This window comes from Lutzomyia longipalpis, chromosome 2 (genome assembly GCF_024334085.1).
Source record: "Lutzomyia longipalpis isolate SR_M1_2022 chromosome 2, ASM2433408v1".
NCBI lineage: Eukaryota > Metazoa > Arthropoda > Insecta > Diptera > Psychodidae > Lutzomyia > Lutzomyia longipalpis.
This window is the reverse complement of record NC_074708.1, coordinates 19,339,665-19,353,888: the sequence shown is the minus strand read 5'-3', so window position 1 is coordinate 19,353,888 and position 14,224 is coordinate 19,339,665. Positions and strand designations below refer to the sequence as shown.

Genomic DNA, 14,224 nt, shown 5'->3' with positions numbered 1-14,224 from the left:
TGAGAAGCCAACCCCAGTAATGGGACAAATGGTTATGTGTGTGTTGTTACACAAATTAATAGTATGTAGAATAAAAGATCAAACAATTGAACACAATTTTATTTTTTATACATACATTGAGGATATTCAATAAAAGCAATATGTTTTCATAAACTCATAAGCGTAACAAAGTGCAGGCTTTAGGTACCTTATTGTTTGTACTTTTAACAAATTTTACAACGTCTTTGGCTTAAAATGCCTGGCAACAGTGATGTAATTACTAGGGAGATTCTGAAAGAGGCATAAAATTACAGAATTAAATTTTTAAAAGAAATCGAAAATGTATCAAAATACCTACATTGTAACGCTGTGGATGATGACCATTGATGGGGGTTTCAGTATTGTCAGGAGGTGTGCTGAGTGTTGGATCACAAATACTTATGGAGAAATATTGCAAATAAGTGAAATTGGCTCGGAGTTTTGGAAAGAGATCAGAAGAGAAACCCTGAATGTTTTTGAGGTCAATCTGTTCTAGGCTAGGACAGTGCTTCATCATGCTCTCCACGATGTCTTCATCGAATTTTGGTGTTCCAGCTAGGAATATTTTTCGGAGATTGCAATTACTCCTAAAGAACGTATCCCATACTTCACGGAAGTATGCAGTTGGTAAGCATTTGTCGTAGTTCATGTAGTCAATTGACCAGCCAAAATCAACCTCTTGGAGTTTATGGCAATGCGACAGTGCAATCAATCCAATGTGTGAGAGGTAGCGTGACTGATAGAAGTCAATCGAAACAATGTCCTGGTTATATTTTCCAATTTGGCGGCAAATGCGATCCAGGTTGTAGACAAAACCACCAGCAAGACCAAGATGTCGAAGGCTGTTACCACTCCCATTGAAAATTCTATCAAGAACACTCTCATGAATTTGTGTTCGATAGAAATCTATCTTTTGCAGATGCTTTACAGCTGAGAATGAAATATTCTTCTCCTTGCTGAATGTCTTTCCATAGCCATGGAGAGAGAGTTCACGCAATTCTTCACAAACATTTGCTACCACGTGAAAGCACTCAATTGTGAAAAAGACACAAGAATTTATCTGAAGATGTGTAACCTTTTGGCAGCATCGTCGTACAAAGTACATAAAGACGGACGGTGAGACTGAATTGTGCCATCCACACCAAGAAATATCTAATTTGCGTATTTTTGTAGCTCTCCTGGATAGCTTCAGCAGGAATTCATCATTCACCATGTGCCAGTACATCTTTAAATTAATCTCTCTGTAAATGATGGGATCAGTTACCAAATTGTACATTCTTTTGCTGACACAAGATAGCACAAAGAGCGTCTTTACATCCACATAGGAGAATATTTTCGTCTGTAATTCATACTGAAAAAATAAAATAAAATAATTCATTTTTCATCCTTCAAATTCTTCTAATAAGCATATAGAGAACTTACTGGAAAGTCTAGCAAATTCAATGTAGTATTCCCTTGTTGCTCCTGTAAGTCGTGGAAGACAAATCTTTCAGGATTAGTTAGCTTTAGGGCGGCATCGAGTCCATCGTAGTCTTCAGTTGGGACGGTTTTCTTATTAAATCTTTCATATTCCTTTCGCAAGGCTTTCAATGTGGACTGTTTCCTGTGATCAAGTTTCATGCTGACAGCCTTGAGGCTGCAACCGAGTACGAATTTCTCTCCATATACCTCAATCATTCCAATTTGTGTGTGATTCTTCAGCTTAGATTGATTCATTTCAACACGTAGGAATTTTGTACCAAAGGCAATTTGATCTTTGAGATTAACGCACAAAAGTCGGGATTTCTTTATGTCTCCCGTGGGCCGTTTGCTCCAAATTAAATGCCAGCATAGTTCAGCAATGTTGTATAGCCATATTTTGGTTACTGCTCCCGGGCTAACGACTTGATCAATTGTTATTTGCCTGGGAATAACACAATTATCCAGTTCAATTACAAAAAAGTCCTGAACAGGAATAAAATTTTCGTCCTTTGATGAGATTTCTTCGAAAGCGGATGGTGCTCTATCCCAGAGTGTACCAAATTTTCTCTAAAATTAAGCATAAAATCCATAAAATCATTAAAGATAATTTCTGAGTAAGCATAATGAGTTTACATACCGGAGAGAAGCATGTGGAAATAATGGGATCTGTCCAGGTGGGTGGATTTTGCACATCTTCTGATTCATCGAGATCGTAGAATATTTTCTTATCGTATTTTCCTTTGAGAGAACTGCACACAATCGACTTGGCAAATTGGACTACCTGCTCCCCCGTGGGGCCACATGATTTGGAATTAGATCCAACTGTCCACGATCCGTTTGAATTGTAATTTGCTAAGTTTGTTCTCAAAAGCATTCCGGCTTGCGCTTATTTTTTTTAATCAAGAGCAATGGAGATTTGAAGAAAATCGAGGAAAAAAAGAAAAATCGATGATTCAAAGTAAGAATCCTTCTATCTATAGAGCTAACTTTGAAGTAATATCCTTACAAATTAATGTCCTTGATTAGGATATTAAAAGGCGGAGAATGCGTGGTAAAATTCTGAGGAATTCCGCTGGAATTCTTCCAGAGAACTGTCATATGACATTCCTAGTTTCGAAATTCACATGCCGAGTTTTTTTTGGAGAATTTTTTTGATGGATTATGTATTTTCATGGTAACGCATGGTTATAAATATTTTTGTTTCCTTTCCTGGTTTTCATAATTTCTTTGGGATTTTCTTTACAAAAAAAGCAGAAATTTCTTTGTAACCAGAAATGGCTGAACTTGTTGAGTATAGAAAGGAGAAAACCCTTCCGGAGTATGAACAAATGAAAAGGATTGATTTGTTCAATGATGCTGAAATAAGGTTAGTTTTAGTATTTCTTAATCCTATTTTATTTTATTTTAATAAAATTGCAATAATTTCAGGGAAATTATAAGAAAGAGGGACTCCCTGAACCTCAAGCTAGTTCGTCAGACTAAATCCATGCGAGATTACTTGGAATTCATCAAGTATGAGCGCGATTTATTAAGTTTGATTCAGAAACGCCGGAAGACGAGAAACATTCAGGATATGAAGGGTAGCATAGATCGCCCAATTTCAATGCGCATTAAAAACCTTTATCATCAGGTGACTGAAAGATTCCCACAGAACATAAGAATATGGGAGGAGTTTCTTAAGTTTGTCAAAGCATTCAAATTCATGAATGAAGCATCCACTATCCTGGATCGTATGATCCAACTGCACGGAGATAAGCCGGATGTGTGGCTACGAGCAGTTGTTTGGGAGTATGAACAGACGCAGAATATGGAGAGAGTTAAACATTTTATGCTTGGTGGCCTACAGAGGCATCCCGACAGCTGTATGCTCTATTCCAAATTCCTCAAAATGAAACTCCTCGAAGCTGACAAAGTAGACGTGCAAACTGAGAATGGGGCAGCTCAGAGGAAGCACATTCTCGAGCAAGCTAGTATCATCTATGAAAATTCCCGTAAAAAGATTCACAGCATTGAATATCTCGTGAATATCCTGGAAATCGTCACAGAGTTTAGTTGTGCTAAAGATTTAATGAACACCGTGTTGCAGCACATGCAGAATGAATTTCCCCTTGAAGAGTTAATGTGGCACACTCTAGCCCGACGTGAATTGATGGGTCTGCACATGGAAAGTAGCATTGATGATAAGGAAGATGATGGAAGTAGTTCTTCGGAAGAATCTTCAATTGCAGCATGCAAGAAAAAACTCAAAAGTTGCATAGAAGTCTACAATGAAGCCACAAAGATTCTTAAAACTGAGAAAATGTGGCTTTACTTCATAAATACAATGATGGAAATCAATCAAGAACGTCAAGAACCCACAATTCTCGCCGCTCTTAAGAAACAAACCCTACAGATGGCCCTAAAAGGCGCCTATGAGGCGGGATTTCTTTCCGAACAGCACTACATCTACTACATCGAAGAACTCATTAAGTCCAATTCCCAATTGGAGAATATTTTGGAAGTTTTCGACAAGGCGACAAAAACTCATGAAAAATCCGTGAGATTGTGGGAAATGTGGATGCGTTTTTATATTCAAAATGAATCAGAGCAGAGTCTCTATGAAGTTTTTAGGCAGGGTGTTAAGAAACTCGGTGGTGATTCATACCCACTGTGGCAATTGATCATTCGCTACTACCAGGTGCGTCCGGATCTTCCAAATCGCGTAGAAGAGGTCTTCAATGAGGCCATCCTGCAGCCACCGAGTGTCAGTACTCGCCTAAAGGCACAATATATTGAATATGTTGCTCTAAGAAAGGATATTCACGCTGCCAGGGAGAAGTACGATGATTTGGTTCAAAATTCAACTCCCTGCTTGGAGATTCATGAAAAAATGGCACAGCTTGAGTCAACACAGGTACATTACTAAAAAAAAAACTAAGATAAATATTATGTCTAAATTACAAATTTTAAACTATTCTTTCACATAGGTTGAACCGAACGTTGAGAGATGGCGAAAGTGCCACGAGAATGCTACTCATTTCTTCGGGGAGAGCAACATAAACGTGTGGATTGAGTATATAAAATTCGAAAAGACCCAGGATACACCCAAGAACATTTCGCGCATCTACGAGCGTGCCATTAAGACTCTACATGTGGATCTTGTCGATTCCTTTGAGATGGAACACAATTTACTGAATTTCTCATGAAATTGACAATGAAAAATATTTATTAAATGTTTCCAATTGAAATTGAGAGAAAATTAGCATTTTTGCAGTTCGTACTGAACTTTACTCACGGACACCTTGTCCACTGCCGTGAGGTATTCATCAACACAATCAGTCAACTTCTTATGGGCTTCCTCGTATGCGGTGTCGTAGTCAAAATTCAACTTGAGGGCGTGTAGTAGGAGATCAAGATCGTGTACAGGGAGACACAGAGCTGCCTCATTGGGTAGAAGGGAATTCCTCAGGCCAAATGCCTCATAATTATTTCCCAGCATAGCAGCGAGGTATGATGTGGCAAAGTCCGTTGCTTCCACAAGATGTCCATGGACAATAAAGAGATGCAGAAGTTCACTTGGATTTGCTTTCTTGTACGAAAGGAATAGCCAGTAGGGCAGAAATGTTCCAAGATGGAGAATTCTCTTTGCAACGCATCGTCGAATGATTGTCGTTCCAGTCACCTCATTCTCCATGACAAGCTTCTCCAAAAGATTCCACGCTACGGCAACGGGAGAGTTCTTTAGTGGTAAATCCGCAAGATCATTCTCCTGTAGCCACTGCCACACTTCATTGCTCTGTTCCGAAGAAGCATGTACGCATGCTGATGCGAGATTCTCCACAACAACTGTCGGTGTGATTTTATACGTTCTTGCAAGCTTGATGGCAGCAGTGAAGAGTCGAGATGTTGACAGTAGGGCAACTAATTCATCAGCACCCACCTTGAGGACTGAACTCAATTCGCGTCGATGTCTGGATAGAATGATCGATGCCTCGATGTAGTGTAATTCCCGTCGAATATCTTCAATCTCGAGTACAACCACCTTATCCACAAGACACCCATCCTCTTTGCTACTAACTGGCTTTGCAATCCATGCGTATTGTTTATCAACCAAATGTAGGGCATTTACGCACGCTAGAAGGCAATCGTAGCGATACTGCATGGCATCGAGAGAATTACTTTCGTACCCAAATCTCATTGCCTGCTCATACATAACTGCTGCAGCCTTACGCATATTATCCTTTGTAATGAAGAAGGCATAGAGGAAGTTGTAGTGAATATTGTCCTCAATTGGCATTGATCGTGCCCTTGTCTCTATAATACTCTCCAATTCATCCTGTAGCCCAATGTATGGGAATCGCATTAGCAAATCCAGGCGCTTCTTCTGAAATAAACACATCACCAACTCTCTCAGGTAGTCCTTTCGGCGGGAAGGCTCTACATTGGAAATGAGTGAATGGTAAGCTTCCTCGTAGTGATCGAGAGCCAAATGATTGGTGAACATGATCGATTGGAACATGGCCAGTTGCGGATGTTTTGGCACCAAGAGTTGAATGGCACTCTGTGCAAGTCGTATGACGCACTGTAGGGCATTGTACTGCTCAAAAAGACGAATTACCTTCAGGTAATACATAACAATCGCTTCACCCGTGGTCAGTTCTCCTTCCATATCTTGCCCAATGATCTTCTCCATAAGGAAGGGCTCCGTGTAGACACCACGTGATGCCTGTATGAAGAGATCATATGCCTTCTCCACCTCTCCACTGTCCAGCATTGAAACAGCCAGGATAAATTGCCTTGAGCAGTTGTTCCACTCACACCAGCCATTTAGAAGTCGCACATAGTCCTGAATATGAATTTGTTGGCAGCTACCAATTAACCACGCACCGAATGCAAAATTTCCCGACACTGGCCAAACTAATTGACCCACAATCGTTGCCAATGAAAGCAGAGTTGTCTGCAAGAGATAAAAAATTTAACTAAAGTTAAAATGAAAGCAAAATAGATTTTCTTTTACTCACCTCTGTCTGCGACTCATTTATGGGTGTTCGAAAATTTCCCGACATGTAATGCTGCAGCATCATATGCCATCCCCTATTCTTGAGAAAGAGCTCCAGGAGGGAACAGGGTTCGGTTGTTTTGAGCATAAATTGCCGCGCATCAGACAGTTGGAGGCTGTTGAGACGACTGATGCTACTATCGAGAGCACTATTCACGTATCCGGGATCAGCTGAACTTTTGCAAATCCACACAATTACAAAGTAGGCTTGTACAAAAACTTCCGTTTCCGGCATCTGGTGCGATCGAACATTTTCGAGGACATCACTCGGCAGGGCGTTGGTGTCGATGAAAATGTGCTGAAGAATAAGGAGATTTCGGCACAAAACATATCGAATTGTAGCGATTTGCTCAAGGGATTCAGCCACAATGGAAATGCCAAATTGGCTGGCAAAGAGGTTCTTTATGTGCTCATTCTGCCCCGAATATCTCGACATTTCATCCTGAGGTGCAAAATCCAATCGAAGTGCTTCAAGTAGTGCGTGCATGGCTTCAGGGACGTCTTTAATATTGAGCGCTTGTTGGCGAATTTGTGTGAGGAAGGCACGTGTTAGGGGAGTTTTGTCATATTCCCCAGCAAGCATTTCCCTCACGAGATTGTAGACAATATTGATGGGCATCTGAAGCTGATAGAGTCGTCGATCAATGTCCAGTTTATCATCATCTGGGATTTGATGCTCAATCTCCGCAAGGATTGCCACCAACTTTACAAGACCATCCATTTTCGCGGAGTTTTCCTCAAGCTCCCGCGGAAGTTGACTACCTTCTTCGGTGTCCACTTGCCTCCCGGACAGCATGCAATGTTCAAGTAGTTCACATCGTCGAAGTAATGAAAACATATTTTTCTTCACGATGCACACCGTGTCCAAGGATTCCAGTTGCAGTGGAATCAGCCCAATTGGTTGGCAAGCCTTCATGTGATACTGTTCGCAACATGAGTAGAATTTATCCCAGAAGTACACACAAATTTCAATGTACTCCTCATCGGGCAAGTCCAAACCACGAATCTCATTCTCAATATCAGTAGCGACTGCATGGCATACACGATCTTTGAGGATGCTTATGGGATAGTTGTTGTCAGGCAGAATATTTGAGCGGCGAAACATGACGAGTGCCTTGGCGATGACGCTTTTTTGGAAGCGACCCGGTTGGAAGATGTAGGAGCAGTAAGCCTGCCGTGGGTCCTTTGTTATCTCAATCTGTTGTGCAGTAAAGCGATCCGGAAGAGGTTGCAATGCCGCTGATATCCAGTTAACACCGCTTCCGGGAACGAGGCTCACACTGGAAACTTTGTACTCTCCTTCGGAGTTGCAGAAAAGCCCCCAAATACGATTCTCCGTTAGCTGATACTCAATCAAATCGTAGCTAGGAGCTAGAATTATATTCACAAGATTGAGCGTATGATTGGATCCACCAATTGGATCAGGAGCTACGTTAATAATGACAAATTCACACCCGGAAGCGTAGCTTAGGAAAGCACAAATTGTGTTGGATTTGCCGCAGCGTAGTGTACTATTTTGGGGATTCTGCAACTTTGTTTCGGTGCTATCTTCATGGCAATTTATCGTTGCTACGCACTGTCCACTGCCTAGAGACCACATTCGTAGAAAATTGTCTCTGTACAGCGCAAAGAGGTAGGTAACATCAGCAATTGTGTAGAAGATGAGAGAGTTGACGTAGTTGTTGTTTGAACTGTTTTTGCCACGTAAAACTCCGGTGAAATTGGATAATATTCGCGGCACCATATTGGTCTGCCGGAGCTCCATTGAAACTGTGTGCCCATTGGAGCAGTTCATTGTGAAGAGTGTTAAGGTATTTTGCCTAGCTAAAGCAAAATATGCTTCTGACCCATCTTCATTCATCCCACAAGCAGCGGCATGGGCAATGGGCTGATTTGTGGATGTCGCCGACCCAATCATGTGGAAAGTTAGTGGATCTCTGGCATGTGTCACGGATGCCTCTTTGAAGATTGACATACATTTCGTATCCAATACGGTGGATTTATGCAATTGGTTAGGATGTGGGTAGTACAGTCGGTGTACACTGCCCACCGTTGCCACGAGAATCACAATAAAATCCACTAGTTCACAAACTGATACAGCCAAAATGCGTGATTCGGAAAATTTATAGCGAACATTATTGTCCACCAAGTCCAAGTCTAAACTCACTTCAGACAATTCCAGGATATCGTGAGATGTACGCCTACAAAAGAAAATTCACTTTATCCGGAAGAACTTTTTTTTTTGGTTATGTTTACATACCAATAAATATATCTGTTGCGGCTCTGCAAATTGGATTTATCCGCATAGCAAAATCCACCTGCTTTCTCAGCAATCCTGATATCTTGGAGTGTACTCTGAGTTCCGCCTAAAAACATAAATTCTTAGTATAAAAAACATATTAGCATAAACGATATCTCGCAAACATACCAAAGGTCAATGTTATTTCCTTCCATTTCTCCTCCACAGACTGATTTGGTATAACTTCTCTGTAGCGAATACTGCAATCCTCCATTTCTGCACTTACAATCATTTAAAAGTTCTTGAATAATTGCGATATTTACTTCAAAAAAAGAGGAAAATATTTAGCTTGATCGTCGCACTCGTTCACGTAAACATAACCTCTTTCTTTTGCCGGTCGAATGGCGATGGCGTCACTTCAAAAACTCATTTGCGAATATTCCAATGACATTCTGCGGAAAAAAATAGAAATCACGAACAGCGAAAAACGCGGGAAAAATTGGCGGGAACGAAAGACTCAATGGCAAAGAAAACATGATTGCATGATTTTTTATCCTATTAATTTATTTAGTCCATCAAATAAATATTATACAGAATACGTTTTACTTCTTAAGAATATTTCTTTATACACTCTATACTGCAATAATAATTTGCATTATGACTTCAAGATTTCATGGAAAAGTTAGATAAATCAAAAAAAATTCATTATGAGGAATGATTTATGATTTGATGTATAAATTATACCCTTTGTATGATTTAATCTTATTGTTTCATTTAAGGGTTCAATTAAACTACTAGAGAGCTACTATAATACATTATACATCTAATATATTGGCTATCGGTAGTGATCAGTCGGATGTCCTTTGTAATATTTAAAACTATTTTATGAATATTTATAGTTGAATAATTGTGTCTTTATTTTTATTAGCTTCAATATCAATTTCGCAATTAGCATCTTCTTGTGCTGCATCCTTTTGAATTTGCACCGAAGGATCTTTTGAAATTCTGCTGGGTGCCATGCTTTTACTTGGCACTGGGCTCACGTAGTTATTCCAGAATATTAGTCTTCTGAACAATTTTGTGTATGCCACGCGGTAATTTCGATTGCTTGCAGCATAAATAAATGGATTTATTACACCGGATGCCCAGCACATTACGGATGCCAGGACATGTGCCACTGGATACTCAACATCATTGTCGAACACATTAACCAGCATTAGTGGAAGGAAGCAGAGTAGGTAGCAGCAGAATATGGTTAACATCATTGTAGTAAGTCGAGAATCCTCACGTTCACGACTACTATTGGACCCTTTGGGTATTCCCTGGAGCCCACTATGGCTCCTCATACGCATCCTTTGCCGTCGTACCGTACAGTAGATGCATGTGTATGAAATAATGATGACGATGCAGGGAATGAGGAATCCAACGAGAAAAAGCACCTTTTTCGGAGAACGCCCAGCATCATCGGGAAGGATTGTGCACGAAAAGGTGAGTTCATCGAGTCCCATTTGACCCCATACACCCAAAAGAGGTGGAATCAGTAGGGAAAAGGCTACAACCCACACTAGAAAAAGCTGAATCCAGATATATACTGATCGATAAATTGATGCATACACCGAATTGTAGGCAATAAGGATGTATCTACAAATAAAAATCAAATTATTTTAATTTTAAATAACTCTAAATGAGGCGCTATTTTTTTAGCTATATTTTTTACCGATTCATGGTGATTCCCACCATGCTGAGTAGGGATACTGCGACATTTCCGTACAAAATTACTGGGAATACGTGGCACAGAGTTTCTCCAAGGGTCCATTTTTGCCATGTGTAGCGTATGGCTTGAAGAGGAAGGCTCATTGAGCAGAAAAGTAGATCTGAGATACAAAGAGAAAGCACAAAGGCCGTAGTAGCATGACTCCGTAGCTTAGGACATCGCAAAAGAGCCAATATTGTGATGAGATTTCCCAGGATACCAATGACTGTGAATATGCTCGCACAAACAGCAGCAAAAATTGTAGCATATTCCGGATAAATGGTTGTAGCCATTTTGAAATATTTAGAAGAGAATTTGTCTGTAATAATAATAAATTAAAACGGAATTAAGAAAAAAAAACATTTTTTTAATAATTAATGTTGCTGACGGCAATGACTATGTGGACTGTATGATCTATTTATTTTCGAACAAATGTAGGTGGGATCTATGCAGGAGGGGTGGTCGATGGTTGAGGATCTATAAAATTTACAAAGGGGCTTAAAAATTATCTCTAAAAACTTCTACCGTTAACATTTCTAACAATTAAAATCAAAAGATCATAAAATGTTATGAAAAAGTGAAAAAAAAAAGATTTTTTTTATTATAAGCACTACTAGTTTCGCAGATTTAGAAAGATTTGAATATGACGCCCCAAAGATTTATGGAATATAATCCCTAAAGAATGCTCTGGTTGGGGAACACAAATGCACGACTGTGTGAACTCGCATGGATGATTTCTTAAGCAAAAACAGACGATTCAAATTGGAGATATTACGCATGAAGATGGGAGAATGGATAGGACACATACGCCCCAGCTAGTGTCTCACAAAGTCGTCTTAGTGGAGATGATCTCTCCTCCAGCATAGCGAGGGTGCAATAAAAATTTTTATTATGCACTCCAATTTGAAATGGAATGTTTAATTTTGAACATTATTGCGACAATTAATAATGATGAGCTGAACTATGCGAAAATAGTTGAGAAAAAAATTGAGTGGACGCACTGTAGGTATGGTACTTGGTGCAATGGTAATGTTCAGCCTCTGCTCTCTGTTTAAAGTTTATTCTCATGTCTCGTGATAAACAATACGTCGATTTTTTCTCCAACATAATTTTACAATATTTATAGCGAGGCAGCACAAGTGGTAGAATTTAGGAACAACATTGCTCTTTATTAAGTGGATTGTAACCATATCGAAAATGAGATATGTGCGAAGAAAAAAAATTTGACTTGTTTTTTGTAGATCCTCAGTTAATCTCCAGAAACAGCTCCCAGCATACATTTCAATATATACATACATATATGCACATTTTCTCTTTGATATGAGTCATTTACCATTGAGAGCCTTGCACTCTGTGTGTGATTTTCAAAAGAGCACATGTGATATTACTATAATAAATTCATATCTTAAAGTGCCCGAGAAAGTGCATAAATTCATCTTTATATTCTTTAAGAGAATCACGAAATAAATTTGTAGGAATAAATTCTTTTTCTTGTAACTCTAACTTATAGAGCAGACGTAATATTTTTAATTTAACGAGCTTTACCCTTTCTGGTATAGGAAAACCTCATCTCACTCGAGAAAACAATCGGGATAAAAAGATAATGTGTAATATTTTCTATTATTTTCTTTAAGATTGAGGAATTTAACCATCCAGGAAAAAGTAAACTTTTTTATACTATTTTACTTAAGCAAAATCAAATTATGAATGTACGTACAGTTCCATCACAATAGGAAATCACTAAAATAATTTTAGTGTTGTAAGATTAGGATTAAATGTTGTGTATAGTCATTTTATATTAAGGTAAATTACTTTTCCAGGAAACTCTTAATCGCCTTGAAAGCCAAGTTCAAAGCAAAATGTAATTATGTATGTGAAAATGTAAGGAATGATTTAACTCGGATATATGCACATTGCACTAAATTTAGTAGATAACATAGGTACAATGTTATACAACCTGACAAAAAAAAACTTTTTTAAAGGAAAGGAATTTAAATCCTTTTCTAAGAATCCAAAATTTAAAATTGACAAAAAATAGCAAAAAGTTCCCGAGCATGTGTTCGGGTTCATTTTTTTTGCTCTTTCTGCTATTGTATTAATTTAAATACATAATTAAATTGATTGTGTGTTAATTTCCTACTATTTGATACGTTTATCATTTTATTCTTTTTTTGTGTTCATGCTAGTTTGTGTTATATATAAGAATATTATAACCAAAAATTTCATGGTGTGTGCATTATGTGCAGGGAAAATTGCAAGAAATATGTATATAGCAAAAGTGAGAAACACCTGGATAAGTTACAAAGATTTCGCATTGGGGGTAAAAATCATTTAGTTAGGTACCCTATATATACCCATTCATCCATTATATTTTCATCCCTCACATCTTCAACATCGTTTGTATATGAACATATATGTATATACATATGTACCTATATGAATTGAAAGAATGTGGACGTGAATTTGCGAATAAAATTGGCTGAAATTAGAAAAATATTCCGCAAAAGGATCATATTTCTTGATGCTACTCCTCTCGATTAATGATAATGATATTTTCCATATTATAACATCATCAATTCCTCTCGTCATATTGCTCTGTGCTGTGCACATTTCCATTTTTACCATAATCATGAGTAAACACTACACCAGTGGGGAGTCTCGGGTTTGGAAGACTCAACCCCGTCAACCCCAAATCGTCATCAATTCACGCACATATGTGTATACATAATATGTGTATGTACGTACATATCTCCTAATCAAACAAAATATTTCTTTCTAAATATGTATACAATGCTAACACGCAGATGATGACAAGGGTGACAAAAAGCAAGGGAGTCTTTTTTTCCTTTTTTATATCATTAGACGCACAGAGGGTCGCATATTATTTGTTAGATAAGACGATATCAAGCGAAAGAACTATACATGCATAAAATGCATTGTTTGCACAAGCTCAAAAAAATGAATTTGTATTATGTGCATGAAAAGTGTTTAAGCATTGATGATTTTTTTTTAATTTAGAGAGATTTGCATAATTTATTTTTTAGTATTAATGATTTTAAAAAATGCATTCAATTTGATATTTTTTTTACTCAATAAATACAGTTCTTGAGATTCTTTTCTTCTAGCAAAGTTGCATGAATGTTCACTTTTTCATATAAATGAGAAATGAAGAGAATGTTCTTGCATCTTTGTCATTTAAATTTTCTTGAGTCATTCACGAAATATTTAAAATAATATACTGTCATAATGTATGATAATTTTCCAATAATATTATTATAGCTATTATAGATAAAAATTAAGATCATTAAAATCATATTAATTTGTGAGGAACTCACGGGAATATTAGATAAAAAGTCCGTCTCTCCAGCACATAAAATTTCCAAGAGGCACTCGTTTCATTCTAATCACGTACTGAATATCCGGATTTTATTAAAACACCACACCATCAATTCTTATTTCGCTTATTTCAATTCACTCCACAGTAATAATTCCAATTTTTACTTCAATTAGATAAAATGCACTCTTTCAAATGCCCACTTTATTGAATTTAATTGCCACAAAAAATTATCAGGCAGAATTTCTTTTATTGATTGAATTGATTTGGTTACAGTTATTTGTGGACGTCCGTTCACTTTAGGCACTGCAGTACGAATGAATGAATGATAAATCCGTTAGGCTGCTTTGAGCTTTGAATGAATGCGGCCGCCCAGGCTGA

At 38.0% G+C, this 14,224-nt stretch overlaps 5 protein-coding genes across 5 annotated transcripts in view; 1 reads left to right on the top strand and 4 right to left on the bottom strand.

Annotated features, from left to right (window-relative positions):
• LOC129789442 (uncharacterized) overlaps nt 1–14,224 on the bottom strand; it is an 885,568-nt gene that overhangs the window by 289,517 nt on the left and 581,827 nt on the right. The window lies entirely within an intron of this gene.
• Nucleotides 82–2,641, bottom strand: LOC129789344 (F-box/LRR-repeat protein 4-like). The gene is made up of 4 exons (XM_055826120.1): nt 2,117–2,641; nt 1,441–2,046; nt 338–1,369; nt 82–270 (listed from the first exon to the last, which is right to left on the bottom strand). The coding sequence occupies exons 1-4, from the start codon at nt 2,351–2,353 to the stop codon at nt 214–216; spliced, it is 1,932 nt and encodes a 643-aa protein (XP_055682095.1). The 5' UTR covers nt 2,354–2,641; the 3' UTR covers nt 82–213.
• LOC129789349 (U3 small nucleolar RNA-associated protein 6 homolog) lies at nt 2,643–4,717 on the top strand. The gene is made up of 3 exons (XM_055826126.1): nt 2,643–2,845; nt 2,908–4,372; nt 4,446–4,717. Exons 1-3 carry the CDS (start codon nt 2,754–2,756, stop codon nt 4,662–4,664), a joined length of 1,776 nt encoding a protein of 591 aa, XP_055682101.1. The 5' UTR covers nt 2,643–2,753; the 3' UTR covers nt 4,665–4,717.
• LOC129789297 (nuclear pore complex protein Nup160 homolog) lies at nt 4,667–9,151 on the bottom strand. The gene is made up of 4 exons (XM_055826006.1): nt 8,946–9,151; nt 8,778–8,883; nt 6,480–8,718; nt 4,667–6,415 (listed from the first exon to the last, which is right to left on the bottom strand). The coding sequence occupies exons 1-4, from the start codon at nt 9,046–9,048 to the stop codon at nt 4,718–4,720; spliced, it is 4,146 nt and encodes a 1,381-aa protein (XP_055681981.1). The 5' UTR covers nt 9,049–9,151; the 3' UTR covers nt 4,667–4,717.
• Nucleotides 9,303–14,162, bottom strand: LOC129789409 (protein trapped in endoderm-1). The gene is made up of 3 exons (XM_055826216.1): nt 13,845–14,162; nt 10,474–10,828; nt 9,303–10,397 (listed from the first exon to the last, which is right to left on the bottom strand). Exons 2-3 carry the CDS (start codon nt 10,800–10,802, stop codon nt 9,650–9,652), a joined length of 1,077 nt encoding a protein of 358 aa, XP_055682191.1. The 5' UTR covers nt 10,803–10,828; nt 13,845–14,162; the 3' UTR covers nt 9,303–9,649.